The following is a 16,258-nucleotide window of genomic DNA, read 5'->3' as shown; positions in this document are numbered from 1 at the left end:
GTGCTGGCTTTTCCTAAAGCTCAGGATTAAAAAGCAGGTTGAGTTGAAAGGGCCTGAGTCCCGGCACCCCTCCACTCTTACTCCTCTTGCTTTCCTCTGAGTCTCCTCTGGGGCTTTTCTATGATTTGTTGTAGATAGCATGGCTTCAATCTAGCAAGCATCTTCAGCCTGCCCCTGCCTAACCCCCTTGCCTGTGTCTTCCAGGGTGACATGGGCTTGCCTGGGCTCTCCGGGGATCCAGGACCGCGGGGACGGAAGGTATGTCTGGGCTCTGCAGCGTGGCCATGGCTTTCCAGCAAGCCAGACTTTGGCAGCAGCACTGAGGGCCGTCTGCTCTCCCTGGCCTGGCCTGCCTCCTTGGGCACAGGGTGTGCTGGTGGGAGGTGTGGAGTTTCTAAGGGGTGGGTTTGCAGGGGGCCAAGTGGACCTTGTCATGGGGTGTTCCCCACACCCTTGTGGTTAGGGAGGGCTGAGGAAGGGTGGTCCTGGCTTGCTTTGTTTTCTGAGGGGCTGCTTGTAAGGATGCTTGAGGAGACGGAGAGCTCTATGGATCGGTCAGAGCCTGTGGTTGCAGAAGTCTAGCTCTTCCATCCCTGGACCTGTGTCTCCTTCCTCCCATGTGAGATGGAGACAGTGGTCCCTTCCCTGCTCAGCATGGCCAGGACCTGGGGCAGGAGTCAGAGGAACCTGGATTCTGCGCCTGCTTTCCTCTGCCATTTTCTGGTTGGGTAACAGGGCAGTTTGGTAGCCACTTCGAGTCAAACTTTCTTCCCTTGCTAATGGGCTACAGGAGGAGGGTGTGACCTCTGGAGGCCACATGCTCTCTGAATGTCCCCAGTCACATCCCAGCTGGCTGGTCTCCACAGGTACTGAGTTTCTCAGGACCCCAGTGGGGGGAGTGGGGGGGAGTGGAAGAGTTTCTGTTTCCCTAGATGGTACACAGTGCCTTGGATCTCCTTCCTCTTTGACTCTGTGGCGAGTATCCCCATCCTTCAACAGTGCTCTAGTTGTGCCTCCTGGGAGCCCCCACCCCACTTCAGACTACCCAGTCTCCCACCTGTCAGTCAGCACCTGCTCAGCTTAGCGCAGTCATTTCCAGCCCTGGATCCCGCCTCTTCAACCAAGGCGTTCACATGGAGACTGGCTCTCCCCGCTGAGCCTACTACTGTGGAGGGCAGATGTTTGGGAAATGGTTTAAGGACAATTGGGGTCACTCACTTTGTACAGGACGATCTCCTGCTGCTGCTGAGCTGTCTGGTAGACGTATGGGCTTAGGGCCCTGGCTCCCTGCTGCCAGCTCCCTGGCCCACCTAGTTCCTATCCCTGTCCTGAAGGTCCTCATGGCAGAAGGGGGCTTGGAAACCCATGGCCACCTATCTCCTTCTCCTCCACAGCTGTCTGCAAGCTAGGAAACATCATCCCTCCTGGCACAGTGAGAGGCTCCCCAGCTCACTGCCCCCCCCCCCGTGTTCTAGTACTTTCTGATGGATGAAGTGTGAGTGGAAAGGCTCCTTCCAGTCCTGGCTCATAAAGCAGCCTGTGGTGGTCTCTCTTTGCATGGGATAGGAAGCCAGCAGAGGTCTGGGGAGATGGGAAAAGCAGATCTGGATCAGTTCCTGCTGGAGAGAGGGGAGTCTACAGCTCCCTGCTCTCACTAGATGATGGCCAGAGAGGCTGAGAACACACAGTCAAGAGGACTCAGCTCACCTGAGCTGGGACAGGCAACTTTCTGAAGCTGAGAAAGAGCTTCAGTGCATCAGAAGACCATTGATCAAAACACTTATTTGAAATACACCTCTGGCTCAGCAGCCAGTCAAATGTGTAGAGAAGTGTGGTCTGCGGTGAGCTGAGACCAGTCATTCAGAGGGTGGGGCAGGGCATGGGACAGCTCTGACCATCAAAAGGGCCAGAGAAGAGGACCAGGGGCCTGGACACCAGAGTCTGGAATGGAACCTATTCTTCCTGTAGGCAGCTCCCTTGCCTGGTCGGCTCAAGAGTAGCTTTTCAGCATCACCTTGGTGATGATGGGGGTGGGGGAAGAGACATGCTATATATAGAGGAGGTGAGGGGAAGCTGTCCCATGTAAGGCCTACCCTAAAATTTAGGGCACTGTCTCTACCTCTAGTTCTGTAGAGCACCTAGGAGAATGTCCTTCAGGCTTTCCTTCTACTAAGGGACTCCCAGCTCCCATGGCTTATTCCCACTAGCCTCTCTCCCGTGCTACCCTATTTCCTTCCCCACCTTTTTCCCTCCAGTCCAATGTACACCTCCCCCCAGCTGAAGTACCTGGTTCCTCTCTTCCATTCTACTTATGTCCTTGATGCCCCTTTCTAGAAGGTATGGAGTGAGTATGTGTTTACTGTAGCCCTAACACTTACCATAGGTCTTGTTCATAGTTGGGGTTCAGCAAATGTTTGCTAAATGAATGAATACGTGGATAAATGAATGAGCCATAAGGAAATGAGGTCTTCCACAGAGCAGAATCTAGTGTTGATACCAGGTCGGTTCTGATGATCTGTACTTCTAGACCAGCCATCAATCTCAAAATCCTGCAACTTCTGAGCCAACAGGCTATGTTAAGAGGCCAGCTAGGGAAACTGAGGCCCAGACATGTTGCAGGGACTTGTGCAGAATCACATCCCAAGGCCCTCTTCCACTGGACATCTTTCTTCCTCTTTGACCTGCCCAAGAGGGGTGTGGGCTTCCAGGGTGGCAGGTGGGTGAGTCTAGAGGGAAGCCCACAGCGTGTAGAGCAAGACTGGTGAGTCTGTTTTACTCCCAGGGAGGCTGAGGCCTCCAAAGGCTGAGAAGGAACCCAGTGAGCTAGCTGCTGAACTCTGAGCACATGTTGGTATCTAGACCCCCCAGGCAAGGACAAGACCCCTCACCCCCTGCTCAGAACCCAAATAGCATCCCCGCGGGACAGATGGGGCGACTGTCTGTAGCAACAGTGAGGTGATGTCTGGTTTCTCCGTGTGTGCATTGTAAGCAGTGATTAATCTGGCTCCCAAACCAAAATAGAGACCTCGTGCTATTATAAACACAGGTCCTGTAGAGACCCGCCTGCCAGCAGCCGGCGGCCCCTTGCAGACACTGGTCCCTGGAGTTTCTGGGTAGCTCTCTCCTCCCTATGTCCCCCTGCCCCAGGGCCTATTGGGCACCGCTTACAACAGGAAATCACTGCCCACAGGTCCACCTTTCCATTCATGCCCACCCCATAATTGTTGAGTCCAGAAAAGATAATGGTTTCATCCTAAGCCCTGTCATTTGAAGCTATTTGCTGGCCTCCGCTTAGTAAACATTGCCGAGGTGGTTCCAGGCCCCCTCCCCCCGGCCCCGCCTTGACTTCACAGTCTGTGCTGCTCCCTGTCAGCCCCAGAGAGCAGTGCTCTGAGAAGCAGTGCTCATAGCCCTTCAGGGCTCTTGAGTCCTGGGGAACAGTCTAGGCTTGGCCATCACTTTCTAAGAAACTTTGCACCAGTTCTATCATCACTTTTGAGCCGCAGTTTCTCTCTGTTCAGTGATCACTCGGAAGGTTGTTGAAATGATGCCTCAGGTCCCCCGCCCCAGCTCAGATGCTCCTGAGTTCTTTGGCTGACCTCTGCCCCAAGAGCATCTGTCTCAGGAGATTCATCTCCTGGCTGGGGCAGGATGGGGGTGGGGTGGGGTGGAGGTTCTTGGGTGGTCCTTCCTGGCAGTCCTTAGCCTCAGTGATTTGTGGTCAAGGTCAAAACTCTGGTGCTGCCCCCAGACAGCTTGTTCTGGAGAGTCTCTCTCTCTCTCTCTCTCTCTCTCTCTCTCCCCCTCCCCCCCCTCTCTCACCCATTTCTTCAACTGGCAAGTGTGCATGGTAGTTTCTGTTCCTGGGTGCAGAATCAGCCAACTGATGCATTTGAGATGCTTGTGCAAAGCTTGTCTGAGGGCTGGCCATGATGCATTCTCTGATGCAGGTGATTTTGGTGCATTTGTTTGTCTTTGTTTTGTTTTGAGGGCCAAAGGCTCCTGGATGCCCCCTTCATGGTTCTCTTAAGGTTCCTCTCCTCCCCCAGAAGGCTCTTTGTAGCTGCCCTTGAGGAGGCAGAGGAGGGCAGAATGAGATCAGAGAGGGGGCTTGCTCATGCTGAGTCCCACAGCACTTGGTAGAAGGCTCAGCTTCTTGCTGCTGCTCAAGCTCTGGTTGGCTGCTGTCTGAATGCTGGGTCTTGACCATCCTTGCTCATGCTGCGGCTCACACAAGCCTCCCTGTGCTTCCCTGGGACCTCAGAGAACACCCAGGGCCTTTGCACTTGTTCGCTCTGACTGGACTGTTTGTTGAAGGAATAATCCAATGAAAATGGAAGATCTTGGCAGTCAGCAGCTCGCTTTTTCAGGGCCCTTGAACTCTATGTTAGATATTATGTTGAGTGTTTAAACGCATGTACTGGCCCATACCTCCCCATTTTACAGTCGAGGGAAACCAGGCTCAGGACTGTAGAGTCAGTGTCTCACAGCTAGCCAGTTATATAGAGCAGTGTTAGAATCCAGGCCAGTCTGATGCACATTGCCAGCCATGGTTTGTGGCCCAATGTGTCTGCTGGAAACAGAGCCTGGGCCCCAGGTGGAGGCATCTTGCCCAGCTGTACAGCTGAGCTGTCTTGATGCGGTGTGAGTGGGTTCAGATGCTTCACTGGTAAACCCCTTGGGCCTCTCAGATCACACAAGCCCTGATGTTTATAAATAAGAGGACTGCATCCTGGGAGTCTGAGGAGTGCTGTGTGAGTATGTATATGTGTATGTGTGTGTGTGTGTGTATGTGTGCACGCACACGTGTGCGCGGGCACGCTCACCTGGCGTATCTTGTCGGTGTTGTCTGTGTTTTAGACTCTAGGGGAGTCAGAACTCTGAGTTCCAAAGCATCAGAGCCAGCAGAGACTCAGAGTTCAGCCACCCCATCTGGGGGCCTGAGAAGGGAAATGACCCATCCAAAGTCACACAGTAAGGCAGGAGCTAGGGGAAGTCTCTTCTCAGGAACAGGCTGCGGCCCTGCAGCAGGAGCGAGACTGTGGTCTTGGGTATTCTAATAGAGGTGGTCATGGGTGTGAAACAGCAGAGCTGACAGGCGAGAGCAGCCCACCTCACGTGGTGTTCTACCCGTCCATCCGTCCACAGATCTGTCTGTCACCGCTTCTTCTGTGACGTGAAATGTGCAAGGTGTATTAGCTGCTGAGAGCAGACATGACTGTGGGGGCTCTGCCACCCCTGGCAGTGTCAGCATAGTGTCCACAAGGGGATGGTTTACTGAGTGTTTACAGCCTACAACCCTGAGTGGACTGGCAGTGTCCAGCCAGGGCTGCAGAGGCTGGACCCTGCCATCCACAGGTGGAGTGGGCCCTCTGACCTGATGTACCTCTCCACCCCTCCCCACAGGGACACAAAGGCTATCCTGGACCCGCAGGACACCCTGGAGAAGAGGTAAGGCCTCTGACCTGTTCTGTATCGCTCACTCTCCCTCCTCCCAGTCCCTGGCTCTCCAGGGACTGCTCGGGACCCCCTACATCCCCAGAGCCTGGCTGCCCTGTTATCTACCTTGCTGAAGCCCATGTACCCCCCCACCCCCCAAAAGCTCCAGCCATATGGGCCTGGAAGAACCAGAGTCCCTGAGGAGGCCTGGCCTGGGCTGGCATGAGCTGAGTTGCTTGGCTCCACTTAGAGCCATGAATAGGCGGCCTGTCCCAGGCAGTGTGAGGGGATATTATCCCCGCCACCCGCCTGCCTTGGGATTTGCAGGAATTTGGGCTGTCCTGGCCCAAGTCAAACAGCAGTCCTGCCAGCGGGGAGCTAGCCAGCCCCCCCTCCGTGCTTTCTTACAGAGGGCTTTCTTACAGAAGGCTTTTTTTTGGTGCTGGTTCTGGGGCTTGAACTCAGGGCCTAGGCACTGTCCCTGAGCTTTTCTGTCAAGCGAGTACTCTACCACGTGAGCCACAGGTCTACTCCTGACATTTTGGTGGTTAATTGAAAATAAGAATCTCAAGGACTTATCTGCCCAGGTAGGCTTCGAACTGCATGAAATCCTCAGACCTCAGCCTGCTGAGTAGCTAGGAGTATGGGTATGAGCTACCAGTGCCCGGCGCACAGAATGTTTCTTTCAGAGTGAGGCTGGTCAGTTTAGAGAGGTGTGGGCATGGCCCCAGCAGGCCTTGCCTTTCATTCCTGTCCTTTCCTGGTCTTTTGTCACCTGAGCTGGGCAGAGTCTCTCATTGCCTTACATTCTTTTCTGTTCTTTGCAGGGGCAGCTGGGAGCTGAGGGCAGCCCAGGGGCCAAAGGTTACCCTGGCAGGCAGGTGCAGTATATGGCTTCTGGAAGCTCTGTGACCGTGGTGGAGATGCCACTGGTGCCCCCAGGCAGTGGGGGGCTATGGGCTGAGGCTGAGGAGCTGTGCCCTAAAGAAAGAGCTGTCCAGGGGTCTGGATCAAGCCAGCTCTTCTCAGCAGGCATCAGGGCTGGGACACTCAGTAAGGAATTGGGGGTAGAATGGGGCTCCTGAGGCTCCTCCCACCCAGGGCCCCCCTGAGCCACACTGGGTGGTTTGGGGCACTTGGGTGGAAGACTCCTGTTCTCCCCCACCCCGTTCTCCAGAAAGGCAGCTGAGGCCAGGAGATGGGACTCTCCCAGACTCGCTGGGGATGTTGGCGGCTAGAAGGGCATCTCCATATGTCCTTCCCCCTCTGTCTTTTCTATTTCAGGGGCTACCCGGACCTGTAGGAGAGCCTGGCCCCAAAGGCAGCCGGGTAAGTGGTCCTTCCACAATGCCACCTATGTGTGGGGCCTGAGTGGGCATCCCTTTGTCTTTCCACTGGGCTTGATGGGCAGTCAGGGCCATGAGAGGGTACTAGGTCCAGTCCTGCCCATCTGGATTAACTAGAGATTGGGGCAGCAAGGCACTAGTAAACGAAGACCCCTGGTCTAGGAGCTGCTGGGTCTGAGGATCAAGCAGTCTGAGCAGTCCAGGCTCTGCTGGGGTGGGTTGTGACCCAGCTACAAACATCAGGCATTTGCCTGCTGAGTCCTCTTTCATTCCAAATGACCAGGAGTCAAGGTCTGAATACTTACTGAGGCCTGTTACTAGGCCATTCATCCTAGCTGGGAGTTGGGATGCCACCTTTGATGGAAGGCCGTGGTGCTCTGTGGGCGATGCTGCCAAGGCTGGAGGCTGATGGCATTTCCAATAGCCTCTTCTGAAGCCCTCAGGGAGCAAGCTCTGAGTGGTTACCTGTCTTTCCATCAGCCTCGGGTTAGCTGCCTTTACAATGACAGTGTGCTGTCTATTCCTACCAGTGGGCTGGAGGTGGGGGGTACCAGGAATTTACTTTGGTGAGGGCTGCCCTATGGGACTCCAGTAAGGACTATGGGGAGTTGGAGAAGGTTCTCGGTGAATTGGATTGGATGGATAGAGCTGGTAAGATCAGGCAAGATGGAACTTGAGTGCCTCTGGTGTCGCTGTGAGCTAGACAGCCTCAGTTCATGCTGCACACTGGAGGTACAGGCAGGGCTGGAGGGAGGGCCACAGTTGGTAACACTGGCTGCTCAGGTAACATTCTGAAGTTAGGTCTCACAGACCCCAGTCAGAGCGGGAAGTTTTTATGATGTGACAGGGCTCCTGTCCTGGGGATGCTGGGCCCCTCCTCTTGATCCAGCTGCTCTTAGGACCTATGGTCTTGTAGTATCCTTCTGAGCCCTGGGACAGCCGGGCATCAATGGCTCATGCCTGTAATCCTAGCTACTCAGGAGGCTGAGATCTGAGGATCGAGGTTCAAAGCCAAGCCCAGGCAGGAATGTCTGTGAGACTCTGATCTCCAATTCACCACCAGAAAACCAGAAATGGCATTGTGGCTCAAGTGATAGAGCACTCGCCTGAAGCTGAAATGCTCAGGGACAGTGCCCAGACCTAGAGTTCAAGCCCCACGACCGATCAAAAACAAAACAAAACAAAAACTGAGCCCTGGGAGAAATCTCAAGCTAGCCCCTAGTCCCCATCTGGGAGAACAGGACCTGCTGATGACCTGGGGGTAGCCTGATATTAGCCATGCAGTTGGCATCTTGAAGGCCACCTTGGCCCCGGCCCTCCTGTCTCCTCAGTCACAGGGCTCAGGGCAGCCAGGTAAGCTGGACTACTTAAGCTGCTCTGCCACCCATCAGCCTTGTAGTTATGAAGTAGGAAAAGCCCAGCAAGGGTTTGGAGCCTGGGTGCCCAGCCTTGAGACCTGCTGAGCCACTTCTTGGCTCTGAGTTCCTGGAATCACTGGGTCACTTTCTCATCTGTGACTCTAGGATATAAGCCCTACTTGAAAAGTTTGCTAAATGTCTCTCTTTGAGATGAGTGTTGGGAGGGAGGGAGATGAAGGGATCTTTTGGATGTGCAGGTGATGATAAGCCATTCTTGGCTACTCATTTGTGGAAGGTTCTATAGCTGAACGGTTAGAAGCTCAAGCCCTGGAGCCCCATGAGTTCATTCAAATGTTAGTTCTACCACATTCCAGCTGTGTGGCCCTAAGCAGGTCACCTCACATCTCGGGGCCTACATGTTCTCGCTTCAATCATGCTAATAATAATTCTTGTTCCTTGGAGGTGTGGAGAGGATGCAGTAAATGCTTTAATGGACACAGAGCTCTGTGAGCTAGGCCTGCCACCTAGCTTGTGCTTGTTAAACATTAGCTTATGTTAGAATTACCAGTACCTCACTGCACAAACATTTCAAGAGAGTGCAGAGTGGTAGGAGTCCTGGCCTAGGTCCTGGCCCTCAAGGCATTCTCAAGCTAATGAGAAGAAGATACAAGGACACAGACGCTGGAGAAGCTAGGGGAGACAGTCAGCTGCTGTTAACTGGGTGCAAACAGGGCATGGGGTGGAGGGGCCAGGGTTTCTGGCTCAAGGGTCAGGAGTGAGCCTTGGAGGTAGGCTCCACAGGATTTGTCTCTGCAGTCCTGGAAAGGACACGGCTGACGAGGTACAGGAACACCAGGTGCATTCTGGGCCTGAGCTTCACACACCCTGGCTCTTGTGTTGCTGGGCCAGGATGGCCCTTGTGCTACTTAGGGACTTGCTAAGGGGTCTCCCGGCTGTACCCATGACCAGCTGTTGCGTTCTCTCTAGAGCCTCTGTCCTTGTGTGTCCAGTGGGAAGGGAGGAGGTAACAGCTGGTCTGGGAGGTCCCTGAAAGTTTAATGCAGCCGTGACCATGTGGCTGGCACTGTTTGCTCTCCACCGGGCAGCTGTTCTTGACAGTACTTGGTGGGTTTTAACTTTCTGGGCCCAGGAGGAGCCCACTGCAGAGGGCTTCGTCCCCAGCAGCATCCCAAGGGCGGGGGAATGCTCTAGCATGTAACCCAGGGCTAGGCTGGCTTCCTTCTGCAGGTTCCAGAGCCCGGCTCAGCTGGGGCGGGCCTCCCCCGCAGCGCCTGTGCCCTTCCCTGGTGTGAGGGTATGTGCCTTTGGACTACATCGTGGAAGCCAGCACCATGCAGTCCATGGGCATATACACTTGCCTCAAGGCCTTTGTCATCGAGGACCACCGGAGCCACCACTGCCGCCAGCAAGGAGGAGGACTGGGCAGCAGGATGGCATGGAGGGTGGGCTGGGACAGGGACAGCTGCATCTCTCTGCTCGGGCTCTGACCACCTCCTGCTCTTTCCTAGGGCTACATCGGACTGCCAGGGCTCTTCGGCCTGCCTGGGTCTGATGGAGAACGGGTAAGTTTGTGCTATCGGTTATTTGCCCATCTCCCACTCCCTCCTGATGCAAAGCAGAATGGGCCAGGGGCAGGCTGGGAGGAGTCACAGCGACCTCCTGGAGGTGATTACCCTTGAGGAGCATTGGAGGCTGGGAAGGGGGTAGGTCACAGTGCTCACCCACCAGGCAGAGGGAGCTGTGTGTGTAAAGTCAGGCAATCCCGACCATCAGTTCCATCAGAGCACTGAGTGGTGAGGGTGTGGGTTATGGGGAGCACTTCCTATGAAGTTTCAGGGAACCAAGGTCAGCAAAGGGACTCAGTTCTGGGGAACCTCTCTAGAGCTTTCGGCAAATGAGAAACAGGCTCCTTTAGATCCTGCCACAGAGCTCTGCAAATGAGGGCGAGCCGTCTGTTTTTGTAAATGAAGTTTTATTGAGCACAGCCGTGCTTGTTTGGTTACTATGGCCCATGGTTGCTGTCCGGCCAAGTGGCACAGAACTCACAGTCACCCTGTCCCTTGGCACAGATGCCCCTTGTCCCCATCCTAGGTGGTTCAGCTCACTTGAGTAAATTAAGGCTAGAAGAGGCTGGAGGCAGACCTAGTGTCAGCGTCACGAGGTGGGATGGGGTGCTCTAGGTGAGGGGAAAGGCAAGAGACTGACCTGAGTGCCTGACTGTCACTGGCCCGAAGGTACATTAAGAGACAAGATGAAGCTGGGCATTGGGTGCTCATACCTGTAATCCTAGCTACTCAGGAGGCTGAGGTCTGATGATCATTGTTTGAAGCCAGCCTAGGCAGGGCAGGAAAGTCCCCAAGACTCTTACCTCCAATAAACTACTCAAAAAAAACTGGAAGTGGCTCTGTGGCTCAAGTGGTAGAGTGCTAGCCATGAGCCAAAGAAGCTCAGAGACAGCGCCCAGGTCCCTGAGTTCAAGCCCTGGCACAACTAGCACAAAACAAACAAGCAAGCAAACAAATAAATAAATACATGAGACAGGATGGGCCCTGAAGAAGATGGTGGTTGACTTGCAGGTGGTTGGGGTGCTTAGATTCCCAGCATTTGTATCTTCCCAGACCAGTGTCAGTCAGGGGAGTCAAGGGACCAGGGTATTTGCTGCCCACAGGCTCCTGGTTCAGCCTTCTACCCATGAGGAGCTCCTGGGGCCTATGGTCTTCCTGCCCCTTCCTAGCCTTAGCTGGGGCTAGTAGGGTGCAGAGCATCTTGGAGAAAGAGCACCTAGTAAGCACCTGGTGAATGCCAGGTGCACTGAGTGTTTTCCCCTTGTAGGTCCACAAAGCCCTAGCCTCAAAGAGTCTGAGGACTGTTGACTTACTGTGTCTGTCACTGCTATTACTGTGTACATAGTATAGTTCACTGTGTACATGGAAGTCTGGGACTTCCTCTCAGGGGTGGCTAGGGGCAGTACTCTGTCGAGGCCCTGTCCTGACTTCTCCTTGTCTTTCCCTCTTCAGGGTGTACCTGGCGTTCCTGGCAAGAGGGGCAAGATGGGTAGGCCGGTAAAGATTTTCCGTGTCTATTATATTACACAGACTCTACGGGGACCCCCTCCCTCCCCGCTCCTCCCACCGGCCGCACTGTCCTCTCCACTGAGGCAGGGATTGTCCCTGTTCTGCTCAGCCAGCGTTCTGAGTGTTGGAGGCAGGAGTCCTAGGCCTGTGGGCTGAGCTGCTGTTGCTGCTGCTGCTGCTGCTGGAGACTTGGCTACTCTGTGAGGGCCCCATGTCTCTCACTCTGTCCATTCTTACTCATGCACATACAAGGTGGAACATGAGGGTATGGAAGATCCAGGATTCCTTCGGTCATCTGGCTTTGTTTATGCTTTTCTGTTGCGGTAGAAGATGGTTTCTCCTCTAGTTTGATCATCTGCATGCATAAAGAAAAAACGAAGCACTGAGAGGTTAAGTCACTTTCTCAAGGCTTCACAGCAAGTGAACAATGGGGCAAGGATCTAGTTCAATGGGTTTGTCCCCAGGGTCCTCTGTTTCAGTGACTGTGTGGGCTGCCACTCAGCATCTCTGTTTCGTGCTGATGTTATAAAAGTAGATTTCCCACAGCTTTCCCCTGCCAGGAAAGTCACTTATTCTAGTCATTTCATTAACTGAAGTTTCAGAGGTGGAGGGAGATGTTGAGGTCCCTCTGCTGGGTGGGCAGACTCAGGACATTGGTGACTTGGTCTCTCACCACTCAGACCTGTGGTCAGTCAGCTGCTGTGGGAGGTGGAGGAAGGAACAGTGGGAGAGATTGTAACTACAGGGGCACCTGTGGCCTTAGGCTGGTGGCCTGTTCTTCTCTGTGCAGCAGTTGAGCTAGGCTCTCTAGGGGCCATAAAAAAGATCCAACTCCTAGCTTCAAGGAGCTGATAGAGTGGTCCCCAGCATGCCTGTGGCTGACATCTACCTGCCTCCCAGGTGTGGGAAGGAGTAACAGGGGAGCTGCTACAGTTCTGTCTGAGAGTGACCAGCAGGCCTGGATCCCATCTTTGGGCCCCAATCCCTGCTCTAGGGGTCATGCCACCTCTCCGCTGCCAATCAATAAGAAGAAGGACAAGGAGAAGGAAGAGGAAGAAAAGGAGGAGGGATGGGAAGCCAAAGTCCTGGGAGCATGCACACACATCTCAGGTTCTCTGCTTCCAGTAGAGACTCTGCATGGTTGGTTTGGATTTGGTGTACTCGCTGGATTTCTCTAGTAGTTTCAGAAACCCAAACCACAGATCTTTTCTGTCTGCACAGCTCACTTTTCCCTTGGTCAGAGAAACATGTGCTTTGTTTTTTTTTTTTAAATTACATTTCCCTAGAAACCCCATGATTCCAATTTGCGGAGGGAGAGACCAGGTTTCTCCACACTCCAGGCTGAGCGCTGCTCCTTCTCTTTGAAGTAGGAATAAACCCTTCCCCCCTCCACTGCTGGCCCCCCAGGCTCCCTCCCAGCTGCTTACTCCCCAGAGAGTAGGAAATGGCCTCAGGGAAGGGCAGCTGGCCCTGGTGACCTAGCATCTTCCAGCTCCCAAAGGAGTAACCCTCTCCAGTGCTGAGGTTCACTAAGTATGACCTTGCCATTCACCTTTTCCCAACTTCATTCTTTCTGAAGAATAAGGATCATGATTCTACCATGAGGCTTCTGAAGGGCACATCACAATCACACATGTGAAGCCTTCTCCTTAGAAATGGTAAACTGAGGCCTGGGGTGGGAGATAGGGAAGAATACACTGAAAATCTCAGCCCAGTCAGTGATTGGTCCAGTTTTGGACCCAACTTCCCATGTCCCTCCCACCCCACTGGGGTCAAGTTCTGGATTGAGAGCTACTATGGGGCCTACTCTTTCTATATAGTTGTATGTGTGTGGTTTATATATGTCAGTGGTAGGGGAAACCTCAAATCCAAAGATTATGGTTTCTCAGACATCACCCTTGTGGTCCTGGGTTTGAGCCACCCTCAAGCTGTAAGCCCTAATCTATTCCTGTTTCTCTCTCGTGTCCTCAGGGGTTCCCTGGAGACTTTGGGGAGAGAGGCCCCCCAGGACTGGATGGAAATCCTGTAAGTATTTCCTAGTGTCTAGGAAAGCAAATCAGAGTGAACACAGCAGAATTCAGGAGCTCCAGCCTTGAGGGCCTGTGGCCTACTAGCTGAGTGCACATGGACAAATGACATGACCTCTGAACCTGGGCTCCTGTCTATGGCTGGTGCCCTGTGACCTACCACCTCTATCTCCCAGCCAGAGCTCCAAGCTGGTCCTACAGCTCTCCTACAGGGCTCACTCCCCACTGGCTGCTACCTTCTTACAAAGCATCAGAAATGTTTACGGCCTGGAGAGAAAACAGGTTTGCAGGCCCTGTTCAGAAAGAAGCCCTGAGTTCCCAAGGCGTCTTCACTACTGTGTATTTATAGTTTGTAAACAGTAGGAGGCCCACACTCTGCCTTGCCATACAGTCAGGTCAGCCCGCCCCAGCAGCTCAGCTTGCTCTTCTCTTTCTGTCCAGGTTTCAGGCCCTGGCAGGATGAGTTCCTTTTTAGCTTAAGGGCACAGACTCTGCCTAGAGCTTTGGGATACCTGCCATGGAGGCCCATGTCTTTCTGATGTTTCCTAGCCACAGCAGCTGGGGCCGGCAGTGTCCATGGTCAGCACCTGACTGTGTGTTGGTTTAATTCTATAAACATTGCCTGAACTTGTGGTTTGGAACAGGAGAGATCCATTTGAAAAGGTCCTGCCAGATGTACAGGAGGAGGTAACCTCTCTGATTTCTTTCATTGCAGGGAGACCTGGGCCTTCCAGGGCCCCCAGGAGTCACTGGCCTTATTGTAAGTATAGATACCTAGCAGCTGGGGACAGGGGGCATGTGAGGGGGGTGTTGGACAGGGTGGGAGAATCACATGGAGCCAAAATCTGAGGAGCCAACAACAGTGGGGAAGGTTGCTAAAAAGACTCCTCTGTCACCAAACCCAAAAGGGGCAGGACTGGACTGAGAGAGCAGACCCTACTGTGTGGCCCCCGGTGATCCCAGGTAGTCTGCTCTGTTCTGAGATGGCTTCCTGGTTGGTTAGCTGAGGTCAAGCTTGCCACCAGGATTGTGTGTATTTGCATGCCTGCTGCTGGCCCATTGACTTACAGGTGATGGTATGTCCAGTCAATTGATGAGGGCTTCAGATCCCAAGGGAGGAAGTGGCACCAGAGTTGCTGAGACTCTGGCCAGTGTTGAGAAGTCAGCTTTGTCCTTTTTCTTGAAAACACTGATTTTTGAGCCAAACTACCTAGGTTGATGTCATCACTCTGCCACATCATGGCTGTATATAACTGAGCTATGTTATTTACTCCTTGAGCCCTAGTTTCCTCATCTATAAAGTGGAGTTAAAAGTAGAATCTTCTTGGATTCTTGCTTGTTCCAATTAATAGGTACTGCATAAGCAAATGATTGGCATAGGACTTGGCATTCACTAAGCTCTCACCAAATGGAATATATTATCCTGAAATGCTCAGGGCCCAGAGAGGCCTCTGGATAGGAAATGGGAGGGATAGAGCCTCTAACTCCATCCAAATTGGGTGGGTCTCAGGGATGGCTCTATTAGCAGCACCACAGCTTATTGTCAGGCCTAGAGGCAAGACTTGATCTTGGGCCTAGTCCCAAAGGCCAAAGACAGTCCGGAGCCTAAAAATAACTCTAGGAGAATGGCCCCACAAAGGCAGAGACCCTCTGCTCTAAACTGAGGGTCATTCCTCATGGATTTGAGTCTGGAGGCCATGGAGGGGACACAAGTCCGTCCTCTAGATTGACAAATGGGCCAGCTTTGTTCCTTCAGCAACTGTATCAAAGAGATTTGTTCAGATAGAGTCTGAAGTGCCCTATTTCTCATGGAAGGCTAATCCTCAGAAGTGGGCCAGAGCCCACTACTAGCCCACTACTAGCCACCTGCTCCTGCTCAGGTGGGTGGAAGCAGAGACTGAGTGAGGTGGGTTGGTGGGGTAGAATCAACCTGGGCCCCATCTTGTTATTACCTCCTGGCTCTGTCAAGCTCAGTCATTGCCTCAGCTCCTTGAGCCTCATAGGCCTTGCTGGGAAGTGGGATCAATAAATAGCACCCACTTGTGCTAGGATCTCGGATGCCACAGCCTAGCCAAGTCCAGTGGCTGAAAGAAGTACAGTTGCTGGAACCAGATTACCTGAGTTCAAACCCTAGCTCTTCTACTCACCTAATCACAACCATGAGCAAACTTCTTAACCTCTGTGTACCTCAGTTTCTTCATCTGTAAAAAGGGGGATAATATGAGTACTTAACTGGAGGATTGTCATAAGGATTTAAATGAGCTAATATACAGAAATCACCCACTGTGAGTAAGCACTCAAGAAGTTTCAGTTATCATAATAGCTAGTGTTATTCTTGTTCTGTGACACACACATGTGCATGCACATATACCGTAGTTTTGCAATGTCTTTGGCAATTGATGAGTGATGCCTGCCTTCGCTGAGGATGGGAAATTGTTACTACACTTACATATTATACATTCGTTGTCTTTCATAGGTCTTTACCAAGCCCCTTCTTCTGCACAAGGTGCTGACCTGGATGTTTTGGAAAAAGCAATGTGTGCCATGGGAGTTAGAGAAATTCTGGGAAGTCTTATTGCCCAATTCTCTCTAAGCTCAGCAGGAATCCCTTGTGGAGATTATGTTCCTATGGTCATTAAGCTCCAACTCCAGCACCTCAGGTGTTAGAAACTCCCTCTTTCTAGGGACCCAGTCTCTCTGAACAGAGCCCTCATTGTTCAGTGTTTTCTGAATCGTCCTTGCTGTCCCCTGGTGAAGCTGTCCAGGAGTAAGATGGACAGGGCTTATTCTTCCCCAGACTCTTTCAGGCTAAATAATCCTGGCCTCCATCCGGAGGGATGTTTACACGTCCTGGCTGTCATCTTTGGCACGTGTTACTATCTGTCATTGCCTCAGTGTCCACTAGGTTGTGTCCCAATATGGGTACGATTATTGCCTGGATTTGCCATGCCCAGGCTGTACCATCCTTGCCTTGGTCCTCCTGATTCTTACAG

The 16,258-nt window shown here is 53.0% G+C and overlaps 1 protein-coding gene across 1 annotated transcript in view; it reads left to right on the top strand.

Moving 5' to 3' along the window:
* Col27a1 (collagen, type XXVII, alpha 1) overlaps positions 1-16,258 on the top strand; it is a 114,098-nt gene that overhangs the window by 34,605 nt on the left and 63,235 nt on the right. Inside the window, exons 7-14 of the mRNA XM_013030114.1 lie at positions 205-258; positions 5,407-5,451; positions 6,267-6,320; positions 6,724-6,768; positions 9,673-9,726; positions 11,182-11,226; positions 13,210-13,263; positions 13,981-14,025. Of these exons, the coding sequence (XP_012885568.1) occupies positions 205-258; positions 5,407-5,451; positions 6,267-6,320; positions 6,724-6,768; positions 9,673-9,726; positions 11,182-11,226; positions 13,210-13,263; positions 13,981-14,025 (396 nt within the window). The remainder of the gene's footprint in view (positions 1-204; positions 259-5,406; positions 5,452-6,266; positions 6,321-6,723; positions 6,769-9,672; positions 9,727-11,181; positions 11,227-13,209; positions 13,264-13,980; positions 14,026-16,258) is intronic.

This window comes from Dipodomys ordii, unplaced genomic scaffold (genome assembly GCF_000151885.1).
Source record: "Dipodomys ordii isolate 6190 unplaced genomic scaffold, Dord_2.0 Scaffold127, whole genome shotgun sequence".
In the NCBI taxonomy this organism is placed as follows: domain Eukaryota; kingdom Metazoa; phylum Chordata; class Mammalia; order Rodentia; family Heteromyidae; genus Dipodomys; species Dipodomys ordii.
This window is presented reverse-complemented; position numbering and strand designations above follow the sequence as displayed.